The 23,758-nt window shown below is 38.9% G+C and overlaps 1 protein-coding gene across 3 annotated transcripts; it reads right to left on the bottom strand.

The window, feature by feature from the left end:
- Positions 1-2,145: 2,145 nt before the first annotated feature.
- On the bottom strand, positions 2,146-23,688 carry YTHDF1 (YTH N6-methyladenosine RNA binding protein F1). Of its 3 annotated transcripts, XM_073309095.2 has the most exons (6): positions 23,217-23,688; positions 22,839-22,863; positions 21,154-21,233; positions 12,556-14,082; positions 5,903-6,010; positions 2,146-3,612 (listed from the first exon to the last, which is right to left on the bottom strand). In XM_073309095.2, exons 1-5 carry the CDS (start codon positions 23,241-23,243, stop codon positions 5,918-5,920), a joined length of 1,752 nt encoding a protein of 583 aa, XP_073165196.1. In that variant the 5' UTR covers positions 23,244-23,688; the 3' UTR covers positions 2,146-3,612; positions 5,903-5,917. The 3 variants fall into 3 exon arrangements, with proteins under 3 accessions (XP_073165196.1, XP_073165197.1, XP_073165198.1); XM_073309096.2 differs by lacking the exon at positions 5,903-6,010 and having other exon boundaries at positions 23,217-23,687; XM_073309097.1 differs by lacking the exons at positions 21,154-21,233; positions 23,217-23,688 and having other exon boundaries at positions 22,839-22,861.
- Between the last annotated feature and the right edge of the window lie 70 nt (positions 23,689-23,758).

Below are 23,758 nucleotides of genomic sequence, written 5' to 3'. Positions count from 1 at the left end.
TATAGTGACTCAGAGAGCTAAAATTGTTCTAGTGGTTGGAGTAGCTGACAATCTTTTCCCCCTGCATAAGCTTACGCTGGAAAGTAATCCCTACACATTATTAGATTGGAAAAGAAGATACATGTTGCTTCATGTAAGTTATCACCTCCCTAGTGTGTTGCCATCAGTTTAATACCAAGAAACGTACACTGTTCCTTTTAGCTTAAATCCTGTAGCACATCTATGAGTAAATCTATGGCTAGTGCGTAGGAAGTCAAGAGACAGGAAAGAAGTGCCAGGTAGAATTAAATTCAATAATAAATCTACCTTAAAAATGCTTTAGATAAAAGTTTGTTGGGTTTGCTGTAAAACTACAATTGCAAGCTTTGAAAATCAGGAGACTAGTGGGGTGTGAGGAGAAAGAAAAAAACTTGGGACGTGCACTTCACACCCATGTACCCCTTCCCTAAAACCTCACCGGTTTAAAAAAAAAAAACACACCCCAAACACACACACCATATTTTACAAACACACTAAGTTAAGGTCACAGTGACAGCTTTTATCCTCAATTTCCCTACTTTTGTCAGCTTGTTTCAATCTTAGTGTAACATCAGTTAGTTTTGTTTGTTCCTTGTCATTTCTCATCCAAATCCAAGTTGTATTAAGCTCTCATTAATCAGTAGCAAGTGTAACCACCATGAAAGTTAAACACCTGAAAGGCTGGTAATGTTACCTTCTGATACAGTTGTACTTGCAGTTATGAATCATTTTTTGAGAACGCCGTGATGTCTATAATTATAACCACAGCTTTAGGACATGCAAGATGTACTGCTCTGGTTGCCTGTTGCATTAGAGAAATACAAGTAAACAAAACTCTCTCATTCTTTGAGCAAAAATACTTTCAAGCATTACTAAAATATCAGACCAAGTAGATGCACAGCAAGTGATTCAACTTTAACATCACACATTCTACAGGACAGGAGAAATATTGCTGCATATTTATTCTACAACACCAACTTACAGATTTATTCTATCCGATTTTTAGAATGTATTGCTAATTTACTGCTGGTCATGGCAAAGGTGAAACAGCAATGATTTCTGTCAGACGTTATTCAAGCTTCCTCTCTGAGCCAGCTACTCCTGGGACTGCACAGTACAACACTTATAACTGCACCCTATTATAGCAGCTTAGGTGGTATTTCTGTGATACCCACAAAAGGGACAGTAGGCTGAGACACACAGACTAGCTCAGAGATAGGGATAGCTCAGTGCTTTGAGCATTAGCCTGCTAAATCCAGGGTTGTGAGTTCAATCCTTGAGGGGTCCATTTTGGAATCTGGGGCAAGAATTGGGGATTGGTCCTGCTTTGCACAGGGGGTTGGACTAGATGACCTCCTGAGGTCCCTTCCAACCCTGATATTCTAGGATTCTATTCCTAGAGACTAAACCTTTTCTAGGTTAGCAGCAGCAGCACCAAAGAAGGGATACCTACATATTTTTGGTGGGAAACTAAGAATGCGTGCTGCCAGTGTCAGCCTGCTCTGCGGGGACTAAAGAGAACTGCATTTCTTTTGGCTGTGGAATTCTTGGCTGCATGAGCCCAACTGATGGAAAAGAGAGAGCCAGACTTGTGCTGTATCAGGATGTCAACAGGGCTTGAGGAACGGACTTTGAAGAAAAAGGCAGCTTTTTAAAATTCACCAGGTTAAATCCTAGAACATAGGGAGCAATGCAACACTGCCAAAAGCCATAAGGTTACATAAAAGAGTTTTACTTGGTTTATTCCTAATTTTGAAAGTTCTTTCCTCAGCACACTGATCCAGATTTGTAATATCCTTGTATGGATGGTGAATCCTGAAGATCAGCTTTCAATTCCTTATTAAGCTTCTCGGCCATACAAGCAGAATAGAAAGTATAACAGTTGGCAGTTATAAATGCACAAGAACCCCACCGAGGAAACAATACTGCAAGTAGCTTAGACATATTCTTAAGACGATTTCCAAGAAAGATCCCTGCCAGAGAGAATGTGTGTTGACCAACGCAGATGTTTGCAATTTTATCAGCGTACTAACTACACTAATTGGTCTTGTGCCTCATGAGTTTGTGTTACATGGCTACAATACATGCAGGTCTTTGAGTGTAGGGAAAAAAATGAAAATGACATCATACTTGCTAAATATGTATTGTTTATTAAGGCTTGTATTCTCCTAGAGGAAAAAAGTTAATCTGATGCTGTCCATGAGTCCTTACAGGCAGTGACAGTCCAGAGACAAAGTTATACGTTCTAAATACAAGTCTAAATGATACAGCTTAAACTTTATTTAAATCAGAGGTCCTTTTGGAGTAAATAGTTTTCAGAAGACGATATTTGCTTTCTAATATAGTAAAAGATCCTCTACAATAAACACGTGCAGATTCAGTGTGCTAGAGCAACAGGCATGAGCACAATTTTCATGCTTAATTGAAACTCCAGTTGGTGACGAGTTCTTCAACGGTTCCCTTATTCCACAAAAACATGACAGCAAATTCAGTTTCTTAAAACATTTTTTTTACTCATCCAACAGAAAAAAAATTAGACATACACAGTCAATTTTAAACATCTGAGGCATAATCCATCATATTGTCCATACTATTAGTTTCTACATTAAAGCTCAGCATTATTGGTATAAAAACTTTAAATGGCATTGGGATCTGGGGGGGAAAAGAAAGGGAAAGATTAAAAATGATCTGCAATTAACTAATAACACCTGAAAGCTGAAACAGGTTTCAACACATTGTCCAAAAACCCTGCAATGTTGATAGCATTTACATTATTATTTATTAAGCTACAAAAACAATAAAGCAGAATTATGGCTGAGAGAAAGCATCTCACTAACTCTCTGCAGGATATGGGTATAACAAATACACACTGAAGCACTGGTTAACAGAATGTGAAAGGGAAATATTTTCAGAGTGAAAATTTCACTGACAGAATTTGTTTTTCTTTGAGATAGAAAAAATCAAAGTGGCATGTTAGCATTTTTAAAAGTATAATTTTACAATTAAAAAGTGATCTTAACTTGAATTTTTTACTTCAATATTCTGAATGCAGTATTTCTCTTAAACAACATTCTTAAAGTGACAAAACTCAATGGTTTCTTATGATTGCCATGAACAAACAGGGTTTGGGGTGAAGAGGAGAGAAATTCTGCCATATACAAAATTATGATGAATATCAATCAGAACAGGAACATAATTTGTGCCAAAATAGAGTCTTTGGGAAACACTGACATTTTTAGAATGCTCATTTATAGTTCCATATTAGGTCAGTATAATTGTTTACTACCTTAAAAAATAAAAACAGATACACCTTTATTAATGGATTCTATAGCATTTTACATAGAAAAGATACAAATTAATGCAGATCCACCTGGGCAAAAAACAAACTACAATGTACTTAAAGAGGCAACAACTTAATTCCCCCTGCACAAGAAGATATATTGGAGCTGAAAGCTTTAGTTTGTCCTGATGCCAGGATATAGCACCAGAATACATTTTAAGATTTGTTTTTCATAGTCGAATTTAATATCAGTTCTATTATATATAGCAAATTGTGTACATTTATTCTTATTGTTTGTTTCGATTCTGCCGTTCCTGTAAAAAGAAAAAACAAAGTTTTAAAAGAGTCAGGAAAAAAACCCAGATATTTAACAACATGAACAAACTTTTAGTGACAACAGCTAAGAAAGGTGGGAGGTTTTTTGATAAATGCAATTACTCGTGCAGCCCACAATTATGTCTTACATGTAATTTTAAAATTACAACAGCAATTATTTATCATATATAGTATATATTTGACACATACAAGAATACAGGAATCAAATGAACACATGAAATTTTAAATGGAGTTGCTGAATGAGTGCAGAGCAAGTGTACATGCAGCTAGACCAGTCACTCAGGCCCCAAAATGGTAACAGGTGAGGGCTACAGCAGAGAATGTAAGTTTGGAAAACTAAAATTAATAACTGAAGACAGATCTTGAATATTTTGATCTCTAGCAACAGCAGCTGGATTGGTACAAAGGTAGGAACAGACTGAAGGGATCCACAGAACAAGTGAAAAATTTTCAGAAGTGCCCTTCTGTTAGGACCTTAGGTCTCACTGAAAGGTGACAGAACTTCCGCTCTTAAGTGCATGTCACTTTTGAAACTTGCCCCAAACCTTTTCTTCCTCTGCTACCTTATTACTCTTCTTGGAAGACATTCTGGGAGACTTCAAGAGTCTGATAGAGAAAGTGTTGCTGAATGAAGCAAGCAAGACTTGTAAGACGCTATGATGCTGAATGAAGTAGAAGCCAGGGACTCACTGAAGTCTCACTGAGCTTCAGATAACCTCCACCAATGGGAAAGAGCAAGGGATGTTAAAGGAAAACCCCAGACAGGGCTCAACTTTGGAAAGGGCAGTCTACTTAATTTGTGCCCCAAATGCAGTAAGTGTGGAGAGAAAGAGTCTCAACAAGTCTGCAAGAATGTCTCCCAGTGAGCAAGAGAAGCAGCTGTGCTCTCCACTCTTCAGTCGAGGTAGTGAACAAGGGATCATGCAGGGCAGTTCAGGCAAAAACAGGGGAAATTGGTAAGCAAGAAAAAGAGAGGGACTGTTCAGTAACTGCCTCTGGAACAGAGAAATTGACAAGAATATCCCAGCAAAAGCTTATGGGGGTGCAAATACAGAGCTCCAGAGAGCAGAGCAGTGGATACCTACTATGGGAAGCCAAAAATACCATTTTACCTTCCCAAGAAGCTAGGAGTCTTAACGGCTAAACATTGCTAGTTTATGACTTTTTCCTTTAGTTTCCGAGTTAGTTGGGATTGTTATATTTTCCCTGTTTTTAAAAACTCAGAAAAATTGTAGTGACATATTTTAACCTTTTTTTCGTGGACTGGTGTCATTTTCTACTTTGTTTTCATCTAAGATACAAGGCAGGTTTAAAATGTTAAGAGCTATTAATATTAGGAGCACATCTTCATAACTTTCCCCCCCGAACCCATTAATATTCCTTAAAGCAAATAATTTGCATAATGTAAAATACAAGGCATTAAGAACCATAGTTTAATAAGACTTTACATTTTATTTGAGTGACTATTGATATGGCACTGTTTCAGTAGCCCAACCACCATGTCCAACCAGTGGCCTAGAAGTTAAAAAGTCCTATTGGATACACTAATTGAGTTTAGCAGCATCTATGATCAGCATTTATGTTAGCTACAAACAGACATGAAAGATGGAGTTCCCAAGCAGGGTGCAGAGACTGTTTTTTTTTATTTTTACTTTTTAAAAATTAGATCCTTCCATTTCAAAATAAGCTTAAAATGAATGCAAGTAACCTTAGCATAAATTACTCAGACTAATTACCTCAAATCACACTTTTCAATTTAAAGCCTTTTCACATAGATCCCATCCACATCTTCTCCAAACAGGGTGGTAAAGGGCTATCTACACAGAGCTTCCTACCATTTTGAACTATTCTAATTTTAAACTTGTGACAACTAGAGAGAAAGAAACCAAACTGCATTTGTAACTGGGTTAACACATGTTTTAGTTTTCAGGCTACAACGTGCTTCTGAACAAGATCTGAACATTTATGATGATTATTTTTTGCGGAAAATACAAATACAACAAACTGATCAGGACTAAATTAAATGAAAATTCAAGTAGTCTGCAGGATTTGTAAAGTGTGTGTAATTTTTTTTTTTTTTTTTTTTAAGACTAGAACAGTGTAGAGGGAAGGTTCTCATTGGTTGGCTGAATTATCAATTGCCAATGAAGTGATGTTTGTTTCTTAATTATAAGAGTAGTAACCAAAGTGATATGTTCTTAATCAAGGGGCTCAGACCTGGGGCTAGCATTATTGGCATAACTATATATTGTTATTAAGTTTTCCAACCTATATTTGAACTGCTTAAGTCAAGAGAGTGGTTTTAAGTTCCAATCTTTTGATGGCAGATGCCCTTCTCCACTCCACTGTTCTGATATTTACTACCATGTCTCCAATCTAAGAAAAGGGAACAAAATAAATTAGGTTTCTTGTTTTGGTCACCTGCTGGCTTCCCATACAAGGTGAATAAAAATAAAACTGGATAGTTAAAGTATTCTTTTTTTAAATAAACGTATTTAAAGTTTAAATTACGAGACCCTATATTAAAGGCCTACATTTACTGTAGTTTATTAAAATAATTTCAATTACAAAAAACATTCAAGTAGTACGTGTTTACTAATGCCAAAGTTTTTAAATAAAGTCAAACCATTGAACTGGAAGCCACAAGCTGAGCACCTGGAACCAGAGTTTCTTGAAGTGCTAAACCAGCTTTTGACAATGGCAGTCTCATCTGGAGGTGCAGAGAAAGTATTTTCTTCATTTGTTTTTAAACTAGATCAATTCAATGACTAGCTCATTCAAAGTTGAGAAACTGACTGGGAGCTGAAAAAGCAGAGATGCAAGAGGATGAGATCTATTAGTTCTAAAATCTTGACTGACATGGTGACCAGAAACTGCAGATATTCCTTCCTTTGTGTACTACATTTGTTTTAAATGCAAAACACGCTGATAAACTTTTTTCTTAGATTTCCATCACATTTAAGGTAGTTTAATAAAAACAATTTGGAATTAAAAATGCACAAATACATTTCCCACCCAAATGTATCTTGACATAAATAATGAGTAAAATACTAATTATCTATTAAATAAGAAATGGTGTCATTCACCATTTTCTAACAAATGTAAAAGTTAGGAATCTGAACAAACATATGCTAAACTACATAACTGTTTACATAAATGTATAGAAGTGTATTCTCCTCCTTAACAGAAAGTAGTACCAAATATAGTGTAAAGGACATATTTAATTGCAAATCTACATGTTTTAATGATTACCAACTAATGAGAATAACTTAAAGAGTACAAATGCACAACAGAATTAAAACATCAGGGGGTAGTCTATTTAAATCAAAGCTTTCTGTTTGTTGATTTGAATAACTAAAATTGGTTATTTTAAAATCAGTGCATCCCACTCCCACATCCCTGTTTCCTTCAAAAAGCTACAAGCTCCTTAAGGCATCCATTGGTGGTTTAGCAGGATGAGGCTGCCTACGTTCTTGATGTCAAGTACCACAGGAGCAGACAATGGGCTACTCCTTGAGCTTCCAGCCCTATACTTCAAAGCAGAGAAGGATGACAGATGGTTTTCAAAGAGCCATTTTAGGTTTTGCCAGTAGTCAAAAGGTGATGTGAAACAGGGCCAATCTGTTGTGTATATTTCCCTGCCCCCACTGCTCCTTTCCTGTCCCCTGAACTAATCCGGAGCCTTCTTTTAGGAAGCGGGACTGTAGGCCAGGTTGAGGCACACTGATGTGTCACATCTTATGCAACACATCTCTCAGTGAACCATGCTGCTAGTTACAAGTTCTCACAAGTCTATTGTTCTTTTGCCTGACTGAAAATGTGAAAAATGTGAAGGTGACTTATTAATGAAAGCAGAGAAGCTGAGAGAGAGAAAAGTTCCTCAGCTGCATAATTTGGGGGTAAAAGGACAACTATCTTCCCAGCTAGACACAGTGAAAATTGCAGAAAGGGATGAAGAAAAGGCCTCCAATTCCATACAAGAACTAGATATAGTTTTGCACTTATTTTTCCCAGGCAGAACTGTCAACCCTTCTACCAAGCCAGGATCAGTGGGATTATTAATCATTATTAATAATCAGGACCAACCAAGAATAGGCCCCATTGTGCTCAGGACTGGCCAAATAGAGCAGCAGACACTTTCTGCACTGAAGACTTTATAATCTAAATCAGTGGTTCTCAACCAGGGGTCCTGGGCCTGCTGGGGGGCTGCAAACAGATTTCAGGGGGTCAGCCAAGCACAGCTGGCATTAGACTCACTAGGGCCCAGGGCAGAAAGCTGAAGCCCTGCCACATTGGACTGCAGCCAGGCCCTTGAGTCTACCATGAGGGGCTGAAGCCAAAGCCTGAGCAACTTAGCTTCACGGTGTCTCCTCTGTGGCATGGAGCCCCAGGCAATTGCTCTCCTTGCTCCCCGCAACACCAGCCCTGGAGTTTTTATAGCATGCTGGCGGGCCCCAGAAAGAAAAAGGTTGAGAACCTTGTCTAAATAGACAATGCAGACACAAGGTGGGGGAAGGGGTATAACTCACAAGCAGAGTGAAGAAATAAGATGGCAGCAAACAGCATGTTAGTTTCACTATTTTTTGTTTTTGGGATAAGCTTAGTTAGGTGGGGACAGGCTGAATGAAAACACAAGTGAAGGGAGTGGGGGCAGGAGTGGAATGAAGTTGAGATGAAAGGACAGAAAAAGGACAGAGTTGGAACCAACAGACAATAAAAGAGAGCCCATTAAATCTTAATTGGCATTCCTCCTCCTTACCACTAAAAACAAAACAAAAAGCCTCTACAACAGCATAATTAAAATCAAGAAATGTAATGTTATAAACACTGGTCTTAAGAATGCAACTGTAATGATCTGCATTTGGGGATGGGGGAGAGCAGGATGCACTCCAAGGCTATGCACCCTCCATCCTGAAAATCTCCATACCAGTGAGCCTTCCAACAAGAAATGGGACATGCAGCTCCCCCAGAGCCTGTCATTGTTGCTCCTTCAGTAAATCCAACAAGTCCAGACCAGGATTTGGAAGACGTTAACTGGCACATGTTAACACCCTATTGTAGACAACTCAGTGTGCCTTTCACTTGTTACCAGTTAAACATATGTTAAAGTCACACTAACCGGTCTACACTAGGCTGTTATCACATGCCAGGTAACATCTACTAAATCCTAGCCTAGATAAGGCCAAAGTGGGCACCTGGGAAACTAAGACACACAATAACCGTGCCTTCTTGGGAGTGTAATGCACATCCTCTGCTGCACACTTCAGACCTTCTCCTTCTGAAGTATGAGAGCCCCTGAACTCAGATCCACAAGATACTGGCATACTATATAGTTACTAGACTGCCAAGCCAGCTAGGATCATCAATGTAAGATGATATCTGTAAAGGGAGATCAAAATTTTGACCTCCTAGAACATAAATGCCCCTCCAACCTCTGCCCCAAATTTGTTCCAAACAAAATACATCCAAAAAAAAACCATAATACACAACAAGTTTGTTTTGTTTGCTAATGTCACATCAAGCTTTTTTATTTCAAAGGAAGATTTTGTAGTTTAAAGTAATCTTATTTACTGGGGATGATTCATGAACTATTAATGCCTCCTGGTAAGTTTACCAAATCTTCTATTTAGAGAAATTTGCCCACATGTTATGAAGTTTTAATCTTTTTAATTTTTAAGTGCACAATCTTGCATCATATGGGGTGAAATTAGCACCCTCTCTTGGCACAAAAAACAGAGTAAACTAGCTTTCAACAGAAAATGCAGAGGTGGCAAGCAGGAGAGAATCCATGTCCAACCTTCCCTGGCTATTCTGTTATACAGGGTGGAATAGCAGCCAACACCCCTCTACTGTATGGAGTGTTTTAGGCTACTGGAGCTGCACTAGTACAATTCTATTATTCCCTCTCATCTTGCCTTAGCAGCATACAGGGCTATAAGTGTGATTACATCTTTCCTTCATCCACAGAGGGCAATGCAGATCTTAAGTGATGCAGAGGACCCTGGATGAATCTTCTGCACTTCGATAAATGTTACCCAACTAGATTATGCTACGGAGCTACACAGTCCTCATCTGAGGTCATAATCCTCATCTGACATGTTATAGTTTCCACAAAAGTAAGATATAGTATGACAACATTCGATTGACTTTAGTTGGAGAATAAGTGGCAAGGGAGTGATTAACTCCTAAGGAACATGTTCTGCACATGCCCTCTGTGATTAAACTCTTAAAAGCAGCACTGCTCATATTCGTAGGCAAAACTGTCTAAAAGGGATTCTTAATATTTCTTAAGGTATCAGTGTCTTTATTACATAAAATTGATTTTCTCAACAAAATGGGAAAAATACATCTTTGAATAGTATAAGATTTTAAAAAGCCATCTTTATGTAATTATAACACATTTCTAAACAAATTATTTGACCGCTAAACCAAATAAGATGAATAGAAGGATACAGCAATCTGAAAACTCTTTACAGTTAAGTCTTACATACACATATGTATTAACTTTAACTGGCAAAAGATTCCTGTATATAATATTTACTTTTTAATGGAAGATCTGTTTAAGACAGAGTTATCAAGTATGTTAAATTTCAATAACAGGTGCTTTTCAACTATAAGAAAAAAATTTGACTCTTCATATGCCTTAGAAGGAAACTCTTACAGCAAGCTACTGCACTGCCAAAATTTGTTTACACCTAAGTTAAAAATAGATGCTTTCCTCTCAGAATATAATTTACATTGACTGCCAGTCTGAATATTATTTATTTTCATTCTATTATCCATCATCTTTCTCAGCCTATTCCTATTGTTTATACACAGCTCAGTTTTGAAAACTATTCAGATATACGAAATGATACCTTCAGAAAATATAATCATAATTAAACTGAATCCCAATGTTCCCTCAATATTAAGTGAAGCAGAAAACATGCATTAATTGTTGAGAAATTGATCCTGTTAGAAAGTAGTACCCCGGACAGGCACATTTTATTTATGTATTTAATTTTAAATAGAAGCAGAAAATGAAAGTCCACACTAAAGTAATACAGAGGTGGGGTCAGCCCAATGGTCTGGTGCCAGTATACTGAGCTACTATAAAAGAGAGCTAAATTCAGGTGATAGCATATGATCCCATTCATAAAGCTAGCAAGGATCAACACAGGATTAAATGTTTTCTCTTGAACTGAGAAGAAGAGGCCTGAAATCACTTTCAGTGATTGACACAACAGGCACTCCAGGTAGAGGTGGTCAGTTTTTGTTGTTGTTAAATCTTAGCATTATCATGGAGAGGCTAAGTGATTTGCCTTAGCCATCTCACATCTCATCTGTGGTAAAGGAACACAATGCAGACCTCCCAACTCCTAGCCCAGTGTTCTGTCCCACTGTTTCAAACTGCTCCTTTGCAAGGCTGTGGTTGGGGAAAAGTGAGAAGAAACAATTCTCAGCAGGCAGAAAGTTTGCAGGGATGTGGATAAAACTTTTGCTCTAAAAATCCCACAGAGGACATAAAAAGCAAATTCAGAGAACTGAAGGTCTTCTCCATCAAGCCTAATTACTATTGGCATGAAATTTGCACGTGTATATATTGTAAGATGGCTAGACTGAAAAAAGGGTACTAAAAATTGAATGAAAGCCTTAAATCTGAATTTCCCTGAATTTGTAAGGGGAGGTCCTAACCAAACAGTATAAAGCATGGTGCTTCCTGCAGCTCCCATTGTCCAGGAATGGCGAACCGTGGCCACTGGGAGCTGCGGGCAGCAGTGCCTGAGGACAGGCAACGTAAACAAACTGTTTTGCGGTCCGGCAGCACATTACCCTGATGGGACGCAGGATGCCCACCACTGGTTTAGAGCAATTTGAAGGGTGATAAAGGGAAAGCCCCATATAACTGCAACTTCCATTTTACTTCAGGACACCGCATCTAAGTCTGTGCTTAAAAAATGTTTTGAAGCGCATGTAAATGCACTAAGCTGAATTGGCAGACTTCCGAGGAACTGTAGAAAAAACTATACACTGAAACACTAACATCAGTATCAAACCATTGTAAGTGTCAGCTAGCCACTACATTCTAACAGCTCCTATTTAGTCAGCACACAGTGTATACAGAGAGTCACTGATGTTAGATATTTGGGTCCCATTCTTGGCCTGGGTGAGCTGCCTCAAGTCCTATGCCAAGTGCAAGGGTAGCTTTTCATAATCACGCTTTCATATAAAAATAGACTAGTTTCTGTGGAACTCTTTGTCTGGAGGTTCCCCATCTCCCACACCCTACTCTAAAAATTCCAGTGATTTTTAGTGTTAGAAGGTGTTAAGACAGTCCTGAGGACTCAAAATCCTTCATTTATCCACAGAATAGATGTAACAAACAGCGGCAGCAATACAAGCCTCCTCACACTGTAATTTTCCTCAACTCTTGTTCTGGAGAAGCCAGCTAATTGGATGAGAATAGTTCAGTGACTATTCAAACCTTGGCCTCACTGCTAAAGATACAACCAAAGGTGCCAGTTTTGACAGAATATTTGACTAGAACTGGATTGATACTTACTGATTCACAGAAGCCAATGACCTATTACATGGCATCCCCTGACCTGGGCCAACTTTTTCATAGGCTCTGTAGCCCATTAACAATCCCAAAATAAAATTTCAACCTCTAGTAGAATTGGGCATAACATACTTCACTTGTATATTTAACTTTTGGCTTAAAAACAAACCAACTTTACCTCAGACTATGAAAACCACAAAGAAAACTGAAGCACAGGGTTTTGTTTTAGTATTAAAACACACTTAGGACAACCATGTTTGAACACATTACAAATATTTTATAATCTCTACTTAGCCTCCCCCCGCCACACTCCCCCACGGCAGCATTCACATTTTTCCAAGTATGTCTTTTTAATTTTTTTTTTCTAAAAAAGCAAGTTTACCTTCCGCACCACCTCCTCCTCTTCTTGGCGCTTTTCATAATGGGAAAAGTCATCAAAGATGGAGGTTGTGTGCTTGTAAGTAGCAATAATTTTAAGCACTTGTTTTGCTTTTTCTAAGGGCACCTCCTGTGTGTCACGGGAGTTTGTAACTGGTTTGTTGTCATTGTTCTCCAGCCTGATGTGTCGGAGCTGGTTGTTGGGCACATCCTTCACAAAGATCCATTTGACATCAAATTTCCCCTTCCATTTGTCCTGAGACCAGACGCCAGCACTAGTGCCATAGTCCACAGGTGATTTCATTTCTGCTACTCCACAGAAATGTCCACTACCATTAACACTGAATAGTAAGTAGACTGGGCCCTTACTATTCATGGATCGGAAAGCGCTGTCCAAGCGTTTGTTGCCATGTTCTGTGCTACACCAAATAGAATATTTAATGGAACGATGAATATCATCCTCAGAATAGCTCTTTATTATGAACACACGTCCATTTTTAAGATTCCATTCAAAATCTTTCGGGTTATAGCTATGAGCAGCTTTCAGTTTTTCAAGAACGGGATGGGATTCACCACTTGGGACAGAGTTAGGCTGGGTACTGCCAGTTGAGTTGCTATCATTACCAGTTCCTCCACTTTGGCCAAAAGCTGCATTTCTGTTGCGGGGAGCCACCCAGCGGTTTTGGGGTGGCTGCTGAGGACTTTGATACTGCGGCTGGGTCAATGGAGGAGGTTGAGCTGGAATAGGCTGAACCATTTGTTGCTGTGGCTGTGGGACAGACTGAGGAGATGGGATTTGCTGGGGAGCAGGAACTTTTGCCACAGGACCCTTATTATCCCAAGTACCTATGTCCATATTATGTTTTATAGGTGGTGGAGGCAAAGCTCCTCCAATTACAGGCCCACTTTTTGTTTTCATTTTCGGCTGTGGTTTTGCAGGCTTGCTGGCAATAGCAGCCCAAGAGGTTGGTTTAGATACTGGCAAGTTTACACTGGATCCACCATTACCAGAGAGAGCACCCGTCATTCCGGCGCTGTTAACAACAGAACCTACTGTTTTCACAGCAGAAGTTGTTACATCTCCACCAATCTTAAGTCCAACCATTCCTTGTTCAATACTATTCATTCCAGGTGCTTTATTCAAAGTATCATTATGAAATCCTGTTTGTCCATCCACAATAGTACCACCCAGTGAGCTAGGTGGGTAGCTGTAACTGCTCCCATAAGCTGAACTTTGAGTCTGCTGTCCTTGGGACCCACTTGTTCCCCAAGCTGAGAAAGCAGGATTTTCAGGGAAAAAATTAAATCTGTGTTGGTAGATGTTGTTTCCCAGACCCCCAGGCTGTCCAAAAACAGCATCATGCATAAAATGATGGTCTCCATTACTGAGCTGTCCATAGGTGGTGAGGTATGGGATAGGAGGATCTCCTCCAGTAGACCACGGTGCTTCACTGAGAGAATAGGGAAACCCAATAGATGGTGGATAATAACTGGACAAATAGGGATCAGTCATTGATGGATAGCTATTATTCTGTTAAAGAAAAGAAAAAGTAATTTCAGAGGTATGCACTTTTTCCATAAATGACAACATTTGCATACTACTAAATAGAAAAGATGATAAGTAGTAACTATTGTTTCAAACTCCAAGTTACACAACTTATTATTCCATGGACTGTTTAGTCTAAATTAATGTCATTGCATCTTGTATATTCCTATACCAGAGATACATTCTCCTCCACTTCCTGTAGAGTTTTAAACAGTGACCACCACTCTCAGATGAATGCTAGTTGACCCCATTACCTCAAACTCACTTTTACTACACTGCAGATAATTCATTTTAGTCATGAAAATTCGTGACTTGTAATTGAGAAATATATTTGTTCTGAGTATACTACCAAATACTTTCATATTGTACTAAATGTTTAACATAGTGTTTAATCAACAGTATGCAACGATCATAGAAAAATAATTTAAAAAATGCAGCAAGGCCAAGTCTCAGAAATTAATAGGATCTAGAAATTGTACAAGATTGAAGATAATTCTATTTCAATATTAAGATTTACACAATAGTTTGTACTAACATAACATTCTGAAAAATACAGTCAGTGATTTTAACTCCAAAATCAAAAGAAAGATGAACAGATGAGCAGGTTTTGCTGCATAACACATCCAAGAAATAATGTATGTGATTTGTTTTATATAGTTCTTACATTACATAGCCTTTAAGTCTATGAAGTTACACAAAAATGTATTACATACTACCAAATGAAAACAGCATAAAATATTTTATAGAATGTGAAAAATTGCTCTGCATATGTTGCATGATGTGCAGCCTTCATTCTTTTCAGAATATTTTTTTAATGTACAACTTAAGAAATATTAAGTTTATGGAGGGAAGTGCTAGAAAATAGAACACTGTCCTTATACTGTGCACTATATGCATGATGTAGATTCATTACTATGTTAGTGACAAATTAAAAACGTATTTCACCTTTTGCAATTATGTGCAGTATCTAAAGCTCCAAATTTGTTTTGGAAAAAGGAAGATGTGACTAGCATTTGTGACTGCATTGGAGTCACAACGGCAGTGTTACTGGCTGAATGCCAGACCCACAGAGGGGGAGAATAAATTGTTTGGCTTGACACAATTTGACTGTGGTTTGTATTATAATTTTAAATAGTGAGTGATGAGTATTTGGGGCTGTATGTAGAGGATATTAAAGTAACTGAAATTTGGAGTGTAAAGACAAATGCTTGACTTCAAAATATGACAATATTCAAGCTTGACTGTAAATGACACTGAATATATTGGCATGAGCATTTAAAAAATGCATAGGATATATGTAACTCCTGAGGAAGTTACAAAATGAGAGTAGATTTAAAAAAATAGGTGTGTACTGGGGAAAAAAATAGTTCTGGAAAATCCCTTCTTGACCCCTATATGGGAACTGGAAAGAGAAAGTCCTGAGTCAGAGTGGTTATTTATAATATTGAAAATCAACTATTTATATCTGTAAAAGCATCAAGTAATAAGATTTTTCCATCCACCCTTGTTGTGCTGCACAACTAACTACAGAGACTAGAGCCAATGAGGCTCCACGGGGGCATAGGTGTCTGCTCCAAGCACAGCTGCAGAACGTTTAGTTAGAATACAATTTAAGTGACAACTCAGCATATAGTTTCCACAATCCTCACAGCAGGCTGATTAGTTAACATGGAGATTGTAGACCAAGCAGGTATAGAGAACATTAGAGATGTTAGGAAACTGGTACAGTAGATTAATACCTCCGATTTTTCAGAGTCACCTCACTAATTCCTTTTCCTGATTGCCAAATATTATAGAAAGATCTTCTGGCAGAAGTCTATACAGAAGAAATTTTAAGTACAGTGATTTTATTTTGTTAAGGTGAAGAATATAATAAAAAGCTGGTTACAATCTTTACCATGGAGTTGCTACCATGGCTTCCTAATTCCTAACAGACAAGAAGTTTGGGAGTGTAATTTTTCTGTATTTGTAAACAAGAAGTAAAACATAAGTGAAGTGTTAACAGATGTAATGATTAGTCCACTGGACTTCTACCTCTGAAAACTTAGGTCAGAGAGCACATGGAGGTCATAAGCAACACTGAGTCGGATAAGATTGGGGGTTTGCTTAAATAAGTTCTGGTGTTGAGGCATTTCAGTTTACAGAGTTTATTGGTGTGCCAGGGATATAAACATACAGACACAAATTCTACATCTGACATATGCGTGTAAATCACTCAGGTTTTGTTCAAGACAGCCGCTGGTTACTCTTTTCCACCAAGGTCTCATTGCCCCATGCAGCAGTCCAGTTACAGAAGCTTGGAGCTCTTCCCGCCAGCTTTTCCCAAATCTGTATGACCATCTTTTAGAACCCTACGAAAAAAAAATCAACTGGCTTGTAGCAGCATGGAGATTTTGCCTTAAAGCTGCTCCAGGGACAAGCTCATCATGTGTGTCCCCTTCCCCCCACCTCTTAGCTGCTTTTTAGAATCAGGCATTCTAGTTTTCCCCTCTATTCTCTTACCAAGTGTTCAATTGACTCTTGGTTTCTTCCACTCCCTTCACTTCTCATCACATAATAATGCAGAAGTACAAATAAAGATTAAAAATTAAGATTAAGTCACTAGTAAAAATTACATAGAAACAAAGCTTAAAATTAACACTATTCAATATGATGAAAGTCTTATCTTGGCTCTTGTCCAAAAGTTGCCTGCCGTGGACCTACCTCTCCTGCAAATAAGTCTAGGCATGGTAACAGGCTATAGCATGTCCTAGCCACTTGGGTCTGAAAGTCAGTGATGGGGCTTCAACTGCAGCAAATTAAAAGTTAAGAAACAAAAGTAGAAGCAGCACTTAATAGAAACAATGTTTTTAAGGTCAGGCTTGACAAAGCCCTGGCTGGGATGATTTAATTGGGGATCGGTCCTGCTTTGAGCAGGGGGTTGGACTAGATGACCTCCTGAGGTCCCTTCCAACCCTGATATTCTATGATTCTATGAATGGGCAATGGAGGCCACACATCTTATTTAACAATATGCCAAGCAAAAAACTGCCAATGCAAAATGATGGCAAGAAAGAAGGCAGATCAGAGAAAGGTGAAGAGACAGTATGAGAAGGTAAGGTATTGGTTAAAACTCAAAGAAGAGAATCTTCTCCCTCCTTTCTCCTCCCCCTAGACAATGCATACAAAAACGTAAGGTCTCCAAATCAGGTACATTTTTCTGTACCTGATGCTTTACATACTGGAGACAAGAGAAACATTAGACTGTAAAATACTGTATTAGCATTTCTAGCCAAGGGGCTCAGCCAAGTTGTGCAGCAATTAGCATTCCCAGATGCCAAACAGAGCCATAGTTTATGAAGGTTAAGAACACTAATTTTTTTTTTAAACTTTTAGCAAAAAAATTATTTCCTTGAACCTTTAACCCTTAGCAAGTTGAGACAAACATCTGTTTAAAAAAAAAAAATGAAAGAACATCACCCCGCAAAAAGGAAACCAAATCCAAGTTTGTTTCTGCAACCATACAAATACGTTAAGAAACTGATATTTCAGGAATTTCACAACATGCATTTTTTGGGGGTAGGGATGGGGGTGGGGAGGGGGGTTTGGATGAGCTTGGCTGATTTCATAAGGAAGCAGATTGCATATGCTACAGAGCAAAGGGCATGATTACTTGTTAAAATTGGCTTTCACAAGTAACCTAGTGTATTTGCTTCTGTTAATTCAATGTATGCCTTGAAAACACTAAGAAAATTACTTAGTGCCACAAAAGTAAGGACTGAGATTGATTCCTCTCCCCAAAAAGAATGAAGACACTCTTACGATAGGTATTTCTATGGCCTTTCACATTCACTACAAATTACCCTGAGCACAATATTATATGCTAGTAAATGGAAAGTAAAAAAAATTATTACACAAGATCAGAGAAGAAAGGATTGCTTCTCATTTGTCAATTCTATTTTGATAGACTGAGATTTTACAAGTATGTGTATTTTACATTTACACTAAAATTTAAGGTTAACATAAAAAAAATTAACCCCCCCACATAGTTGAAGTTGAACAGTTTTAAGTACTACACCTTCCTCTGAGTTCCCTTGTCAGTTTTTACAGTTTTATAACCAAAAAAGGCAAAATTTTCTTTTTCTTTTTTGAATTGCTCCAAAAACCAAATAAAAAGGGGAAACTGAGTATGCATTGGAAAGAGTAATGTCCACACATGGAGTGACATCAGATGCACAAAGCACAACTGAAAAGAAATGTCCTTCCTTCTGGTCTACTTCAGTTATAGCAAGCTTAGATGTTACAAGTAAACTGTCAAAAGTAAGCATCTGATGAAGTGGATTTTAGCCCACAAAAGTTTATGCCCAAATAAATTTGTTAGTCTCTAAGGTGCCACAAGTACACCTCATTTTTTTTGCTGATACAGACTAACACGGCTACCGCTCTGAAACCTGAAGTAAAAAGGAGTGGATAAATGTGACTTAAGATGACATTACCCCTTTAAAATGGCTCGAAGTCATTAAAACAGAGAGGTATGAAGAAAAGGAGGTATTTCTTAGGTGGACAAAAATGTCAATCTTAATGGCAGATGCTCCTATGCATTCAGTTTTTGAAATCTGATGGCTTTAGTTACTATAAGACACTAAGAATGGTTCAGTGCAAGACAAGTATAATGGTTAACATTTTTTCTAATTTATTCTAAGGAAAATCATGAGAATTAAAAAAAATGTGATGCACACAGAGTGAACTGTCACAAATAAGCAAGAAACAAATAGCAGCTACACCTTTCTTACTCATGATCAGACCATCGTAAGATTCTTGAAAGGAGACTGACAGATTCCAAGTTTGGAATCCTAACTATGGCTTGACAGAATAACGTAGTTGTCTTTACTAAGATTCCATTAGAAGCTTATTTTCTAGTTCTTCACCCATAACACCACTCTTTCTACACTCATTCTGAAACCTATGCAAAAATTTCTTACTAAAAAGACTAGTGCTGAATACCAAATCTGATTCAGTGAACGGAGTGATCTGTACAACTCATCCTTCCAGAGACTCCCTCCCACAACATCCCTAAGTATGGTGAAATCAACATCCTGAATCACCATGTAAAGAATTAATCCATAGAGTTCTAACACTAAGAGATACACTAAGCCTTTTTACTATTGAGAACATTCACTAAAAGACATAAAAACATTCAATTCTGGTTTTGTGTTTTCTGCAGTAGTGTTTCTTGTGCCTGGATTTGCAAAACCTCTTGGACAAAAGGAATAATACTCAGCATATGAAGACATTTTCTGAGACCCATTATTTTGTCTGACACTGACATCAATGTCTTATTTTACGCCACAATATCCTTGCTGTCTTCAAAAATGTAAGCACCAATAATACAAAAATGGAAGTGGTTTTTTTACCACCAACACTTCAAACTCTGTAGACTTAACTCTCATTCTTAGCTAATCTGCACCATCTCCACACACTCCGTGACAGCTTAGATCTTTTATAGCTCTAGCTAGAAGGGTCCTTGACCATAAGTGACTGAAATCAACAGGTGTTTTGTTCCAGAAATATGTATGTTCTCTGAGCCATCCTAACCAAATTCCTTGGACTGTCACCATCTAAGCACCCAGCGTGGAAAGTTTCCACATGAATCCAAGCAGAATAAAGAATTTCACCGGATATCTTAACAAAGCATTCAGTCTATTTTGTTTGGCTTTATGCCACAGAGTGTAAGAGAAACCCTGAAGGCAGTCTTTTAGTGAAGTAGTGATACATATATTTCAACATACTTATCCTTGACCTTTTTGAGTCCCTCCTTCAGTTCTCTTTGCTAACCCTTTGTGTTAATTGGAAACAGATTACATATCTGCAGATATTTTTCTTGGTTTATCACTTATGCCAGATCTTCTGGTTCCGGCTGGCTGTATATTTGGACTGGTTTCTTCATTTTTGTCTTAGAGTGCAATACAACAGCAATACCTACCAATAAAGGCCTAGTATATTTTAGCTAGCGTTCCCAGGCACTTGAAATTACAAGTACTACAATCTGATATTGTAGCTCAATTTTCACATGGAAGAACCACTACTATTCCAAATCTGACCCCCTATTTTACAAAGAAAAGTGTGCATAATTGCGTGGAGTCCTGTGACACAGAAGTGAAGATAGGAGAAAGCTAGTTTATTACATTTGTGGGCATTTAAATTTTTAAGCACCATTTTTTGGAGCTTGATTTACATTTCTTAAAATAAGCTTGTACATTAAATTATTGATGTGAGTAAAAAGTTAGTCTTTATTTACACTGGAAAAAAGTTGGGAATTTAAAAACACACTAAATTTTAGTTATTCAGGATTTTTAACAAAATTTAATTTATACTCTTGGCTTGAGTCACATATGAATGTATAATCTACACTATTTTTACGATGCCCTCAAGCAGCTCATCTTTTGTTAATCATCTCTAGATAATATGCCTCTGCAAAGAGGTAAGATTTGAGAACTTCAGTAACTCAGCCAGAGATTATGGACCTACTGCAAGAATGGGTGGGTGAGGATCTGTGGCCTGTGATGTGCAGGAAGTCAGGTTAGATGATCATGATGGTGCCTTCTGGCCTGCAAGTCTATCAGTCCTCATCATAGCATCTTTAAGAGTTTCAAATTATGCTGTGGTCACTTATCACTTATTTCCACTTAGAGCACAAGGATTCAATCCACCAGTCCTACAGAAGCAGAACCCCAATGACACAGTAATGGGAGATTTGTCTATTAAAGAACTGAAAGTCGAGGGCCCTTGGTAGGCTGCCAGCTATGCCAGATTTTACAGGAATTGTGTCATTTGGTAAATGCCCAGCAGAAACTAGGATTTCTAACTAACTTAATTTCCACGTGACCAAACTAGATATAAATAATACCACCAGTATTCTGAGCTAAAATGATAATTTCATTACTCAGTAACACTTCAGGCACTATAGCTTTCTCTGATCCCCAAAGCATAAACAAGTCATATTGGTGTTTACTGTACAACCAACACTACCCCCAACATCCCTAAAAAAAAGCCACCAAAATTAACAGATGCACCAACCTGATTTGACTGTCCAGAAAGGTAAGGTTCAAAATCGTTGTCATGAACTGTGTCCTTCTGATGCAATGAACCATTTTGTACTAAAACAAAAAGTTGCAACATATTATAACATTGCCTGACAATGTTACAGTAAAGAAACTCACTCTAGAGTAACTTCACAAAAATAAGTTAACTCCCTTCCTTCTTGTGGCATTGATAACCACCCAAGCAAAGCAAAGGAGTCAGATTTCACCAGAATGAGAACCTCCACATGCACTCTAAATGTCACTATTGCTTACAAAACTGATTTGAATGACAGTTAGAGAGTCAGAGGAACCTGCAATTTTCGTAAAGGTATGTTTTTATACTTTCCCCATAAAATATCTTAAAACCAAATAGACATCTCTTGACATGAACTTGCGAGAAGAACTGGAAGTCATAGCAATATCTTTTGTAAAAGCTGAGCAGCCTCTTTAAAAAGTAATGTTAAATCATATCAGAGGTGGAACAGTAAAATACTGGCTGTTGAGTGTTTGACATCCTAATAATAATATTTATAAGCTTTAAATTCAAGCCTTGGTTTTCTTGTCTGTAAAAGGGAGATAAAACTTCACTAAATTGGAGATATTTGAGACTCAATTATTAATAATATTTGTAAATCACACTGAAATCCACAGCTGGAAGATGCTACATAAATTATTAAAGTCACTTCACTCTTAATTTCCATCATTTGTTTTGAAGCATAAGTCACATCGTATGCATTAAGCCTTTGGAAAGTAGTTCAAGAGGTTCACAGGAAGGCTAAACTAAAAATTTTGCTACAGGAAAAGAAATACGATGCTAAAAAATAAAACTAAAGTGGGGATTTCAAAGAGGTCTGCAAGTGTAAAATAATGTTAGGAAGAATTTTTAGAGAAAATGGATGCATAATAAGAAGGGTATATTTATAAACTGGGGGGAAAATATGAGCTTGTTGGGACTATAGCTATTTGAAACACACTGATAAAGTGAAATTCAAAGAACCTTAACACCGAAAAGATGTGCTTACGTAAATTGACGGGAGTATCCATTTCCTTTCTATTCTTAAACAGTTATGTATTTCGTAGCAGTCATAGTAACATACATAATATAGTTTATAAAGCAGGCCATTTACTTGAAAGACAACTTGCTTCTGAAGTTTCATTTGTGACAATGTGCTAGAGGCCACACAAAAGCATATCACATTATCAGAGAGAACTTTTTTTGCTTAAGACTGAAATTATTTAATGAAAAAACTTGTACCGATGTACCACTTGTCATAATCTATAAACTCTTATTTGCCAATACCAGTCCAGTAACAGAACAATAATTATATAGCAGAAAAACAAAGTAAGTTTGGGTACTTTTCAATCTGTCACTTAAATAAATGAATCTCCTAAACTGTATTTGTATCTCTATTTGTAACTGTAACAATTTCATTTTCTTAAAATGTTTTTATAATTAAACACTGAAAGCATGCTTAGTACTGTCCAACCTTACAAACACTGGCATCAGTGGCATGCAAAAAACCCCTTAGGAACCAGGTTCCTTTTAAAAAACCCCACTTTGCTCTGTATTTCACCATAGAGTTTAGATTAATACCTATTGGCTCACCCATCACTGCCTGACTGCTTCATCTACCTTCAGCAGTAACAACTTAAGTGGAAAAATCCCAGCATTCGCCTTACCTTTATTATCTTGTCCTTTCGGTCGCTGCGATGCCATGCACATGATTGCGAAGAGGAAAATAAAGACAGAGGAGAAAGTTAGTTTTGGAAAACGCTCTTGGCTCCCTGCAGACAGGGTTGTGGGGGAGAAATAACAAGGCCGGGGGGGGGGGGAGTGTGGGAAGAGAAGGAGGGCTGACAGCTGTATTTATTATTAACGGCTGGATCACTGGAAATGGCCCCTGATCGGGCGAGGGAAGAGTTAAAGGGAGTGCCTAGGGCCCAAGGAAGGCGAGAGGGACCTCTCGGGGCAGGCACGCGCGGGGAGGGGGGGGGGGGCGGGGGCGGAAGGGAAGGAGAAGCGCTCGGCCCCGGGCCCAGCTGGGCTTCCACACTTACCTGGGGGTCAACGCTGGTGGCCGACATCCTTCATGTACGGGGCCGCCGCGGTCAGCAGGGAGCTGGGGGAGGGGCAGGGCCCGGGCCCCTCCGCGCAGCGGGGAGGCGCACGGCGAGAACGCGGGGCCCCTCCTGGGCGCGGGGGAGGGGGAGGGGAGCGCCTGTCCGCTGGGCCTGCGAGCGGCGCTCCGGACGGGGCCCCGGGGGAGGGGCCGGGTCGGCCTGTGTATGTGGGGGGGGTCCCTCCTCAGGCTAGGCCCCCCCGGGGAAGAGGGAGGGACGGGGGGGGGGGGTCGGTCCGGTCGCTGCTCGCCCTGCCGGCCCTTCTCCTCACATCCCCGCCCGCCCTCGCTCCGCGCCCCGCGGCCTGTCCCCCCGCGCTGGCCCCGAGCCGGGATGGAGCGAGAGACCCTCCAACTCCAATGGCGGCGGGGACCGGGCGGCGGTGACGTCAACGCCACAGCGCGCGCGGGGCACGCCGGGAAGACACGACGAGGCGGCCGGGGTGAGGGTGGGGGCAGGGAGGAGCCGAAGGGAAAGGC

The sequence above is a fragment of the Lepidochelys kempii genome, chromosome 13, assembly GCF_965140285.1.
Source record: "Lepidochelys kempii isolate rLepKem1 chromosome 13, rLepKem1.hap1, whole genome shotgun sequence".
In the NCBI taxonomy this organism is placed as follows: domain Eukaryota; kingdom Metazoa; phylum Chordata; order Testudines; family Cheloniidae; genus Lepidochelys; species Lepidochelys kempii.
The sequence above is the reverse complement of the archived record's forward strand: the minus strand, read 5'-3'. Positions and strand labels throughout refer to the sequence as shown.

What these genes read in the sequence shown, in the direction of transcription:
- YTHDF1 (XM_073309095.2), bottom strand. Translation starts at nt 23,243, where the DNA reads ATGTCGGCCACCAGCGTTGACCCCCAG. An exon ending in TTTCTGGACAGTCAAATCAG is followed by an intron (nt 14,083 to 21,153) that starts GTTGGTGCATCT and finishes TTTCTTTAACAG; the next exon opens with AATAATAGCTATCCATCAAT. An exon ending in AGGAGGAGGTGGTGCGGAAG is followed by an intron (nt 6,011 to 12,555) that starts GTAAACTTGCTT and finishes CCCTTTTCTTAG; the next exon opens with ATTGGAGACATGGTAGTAAA.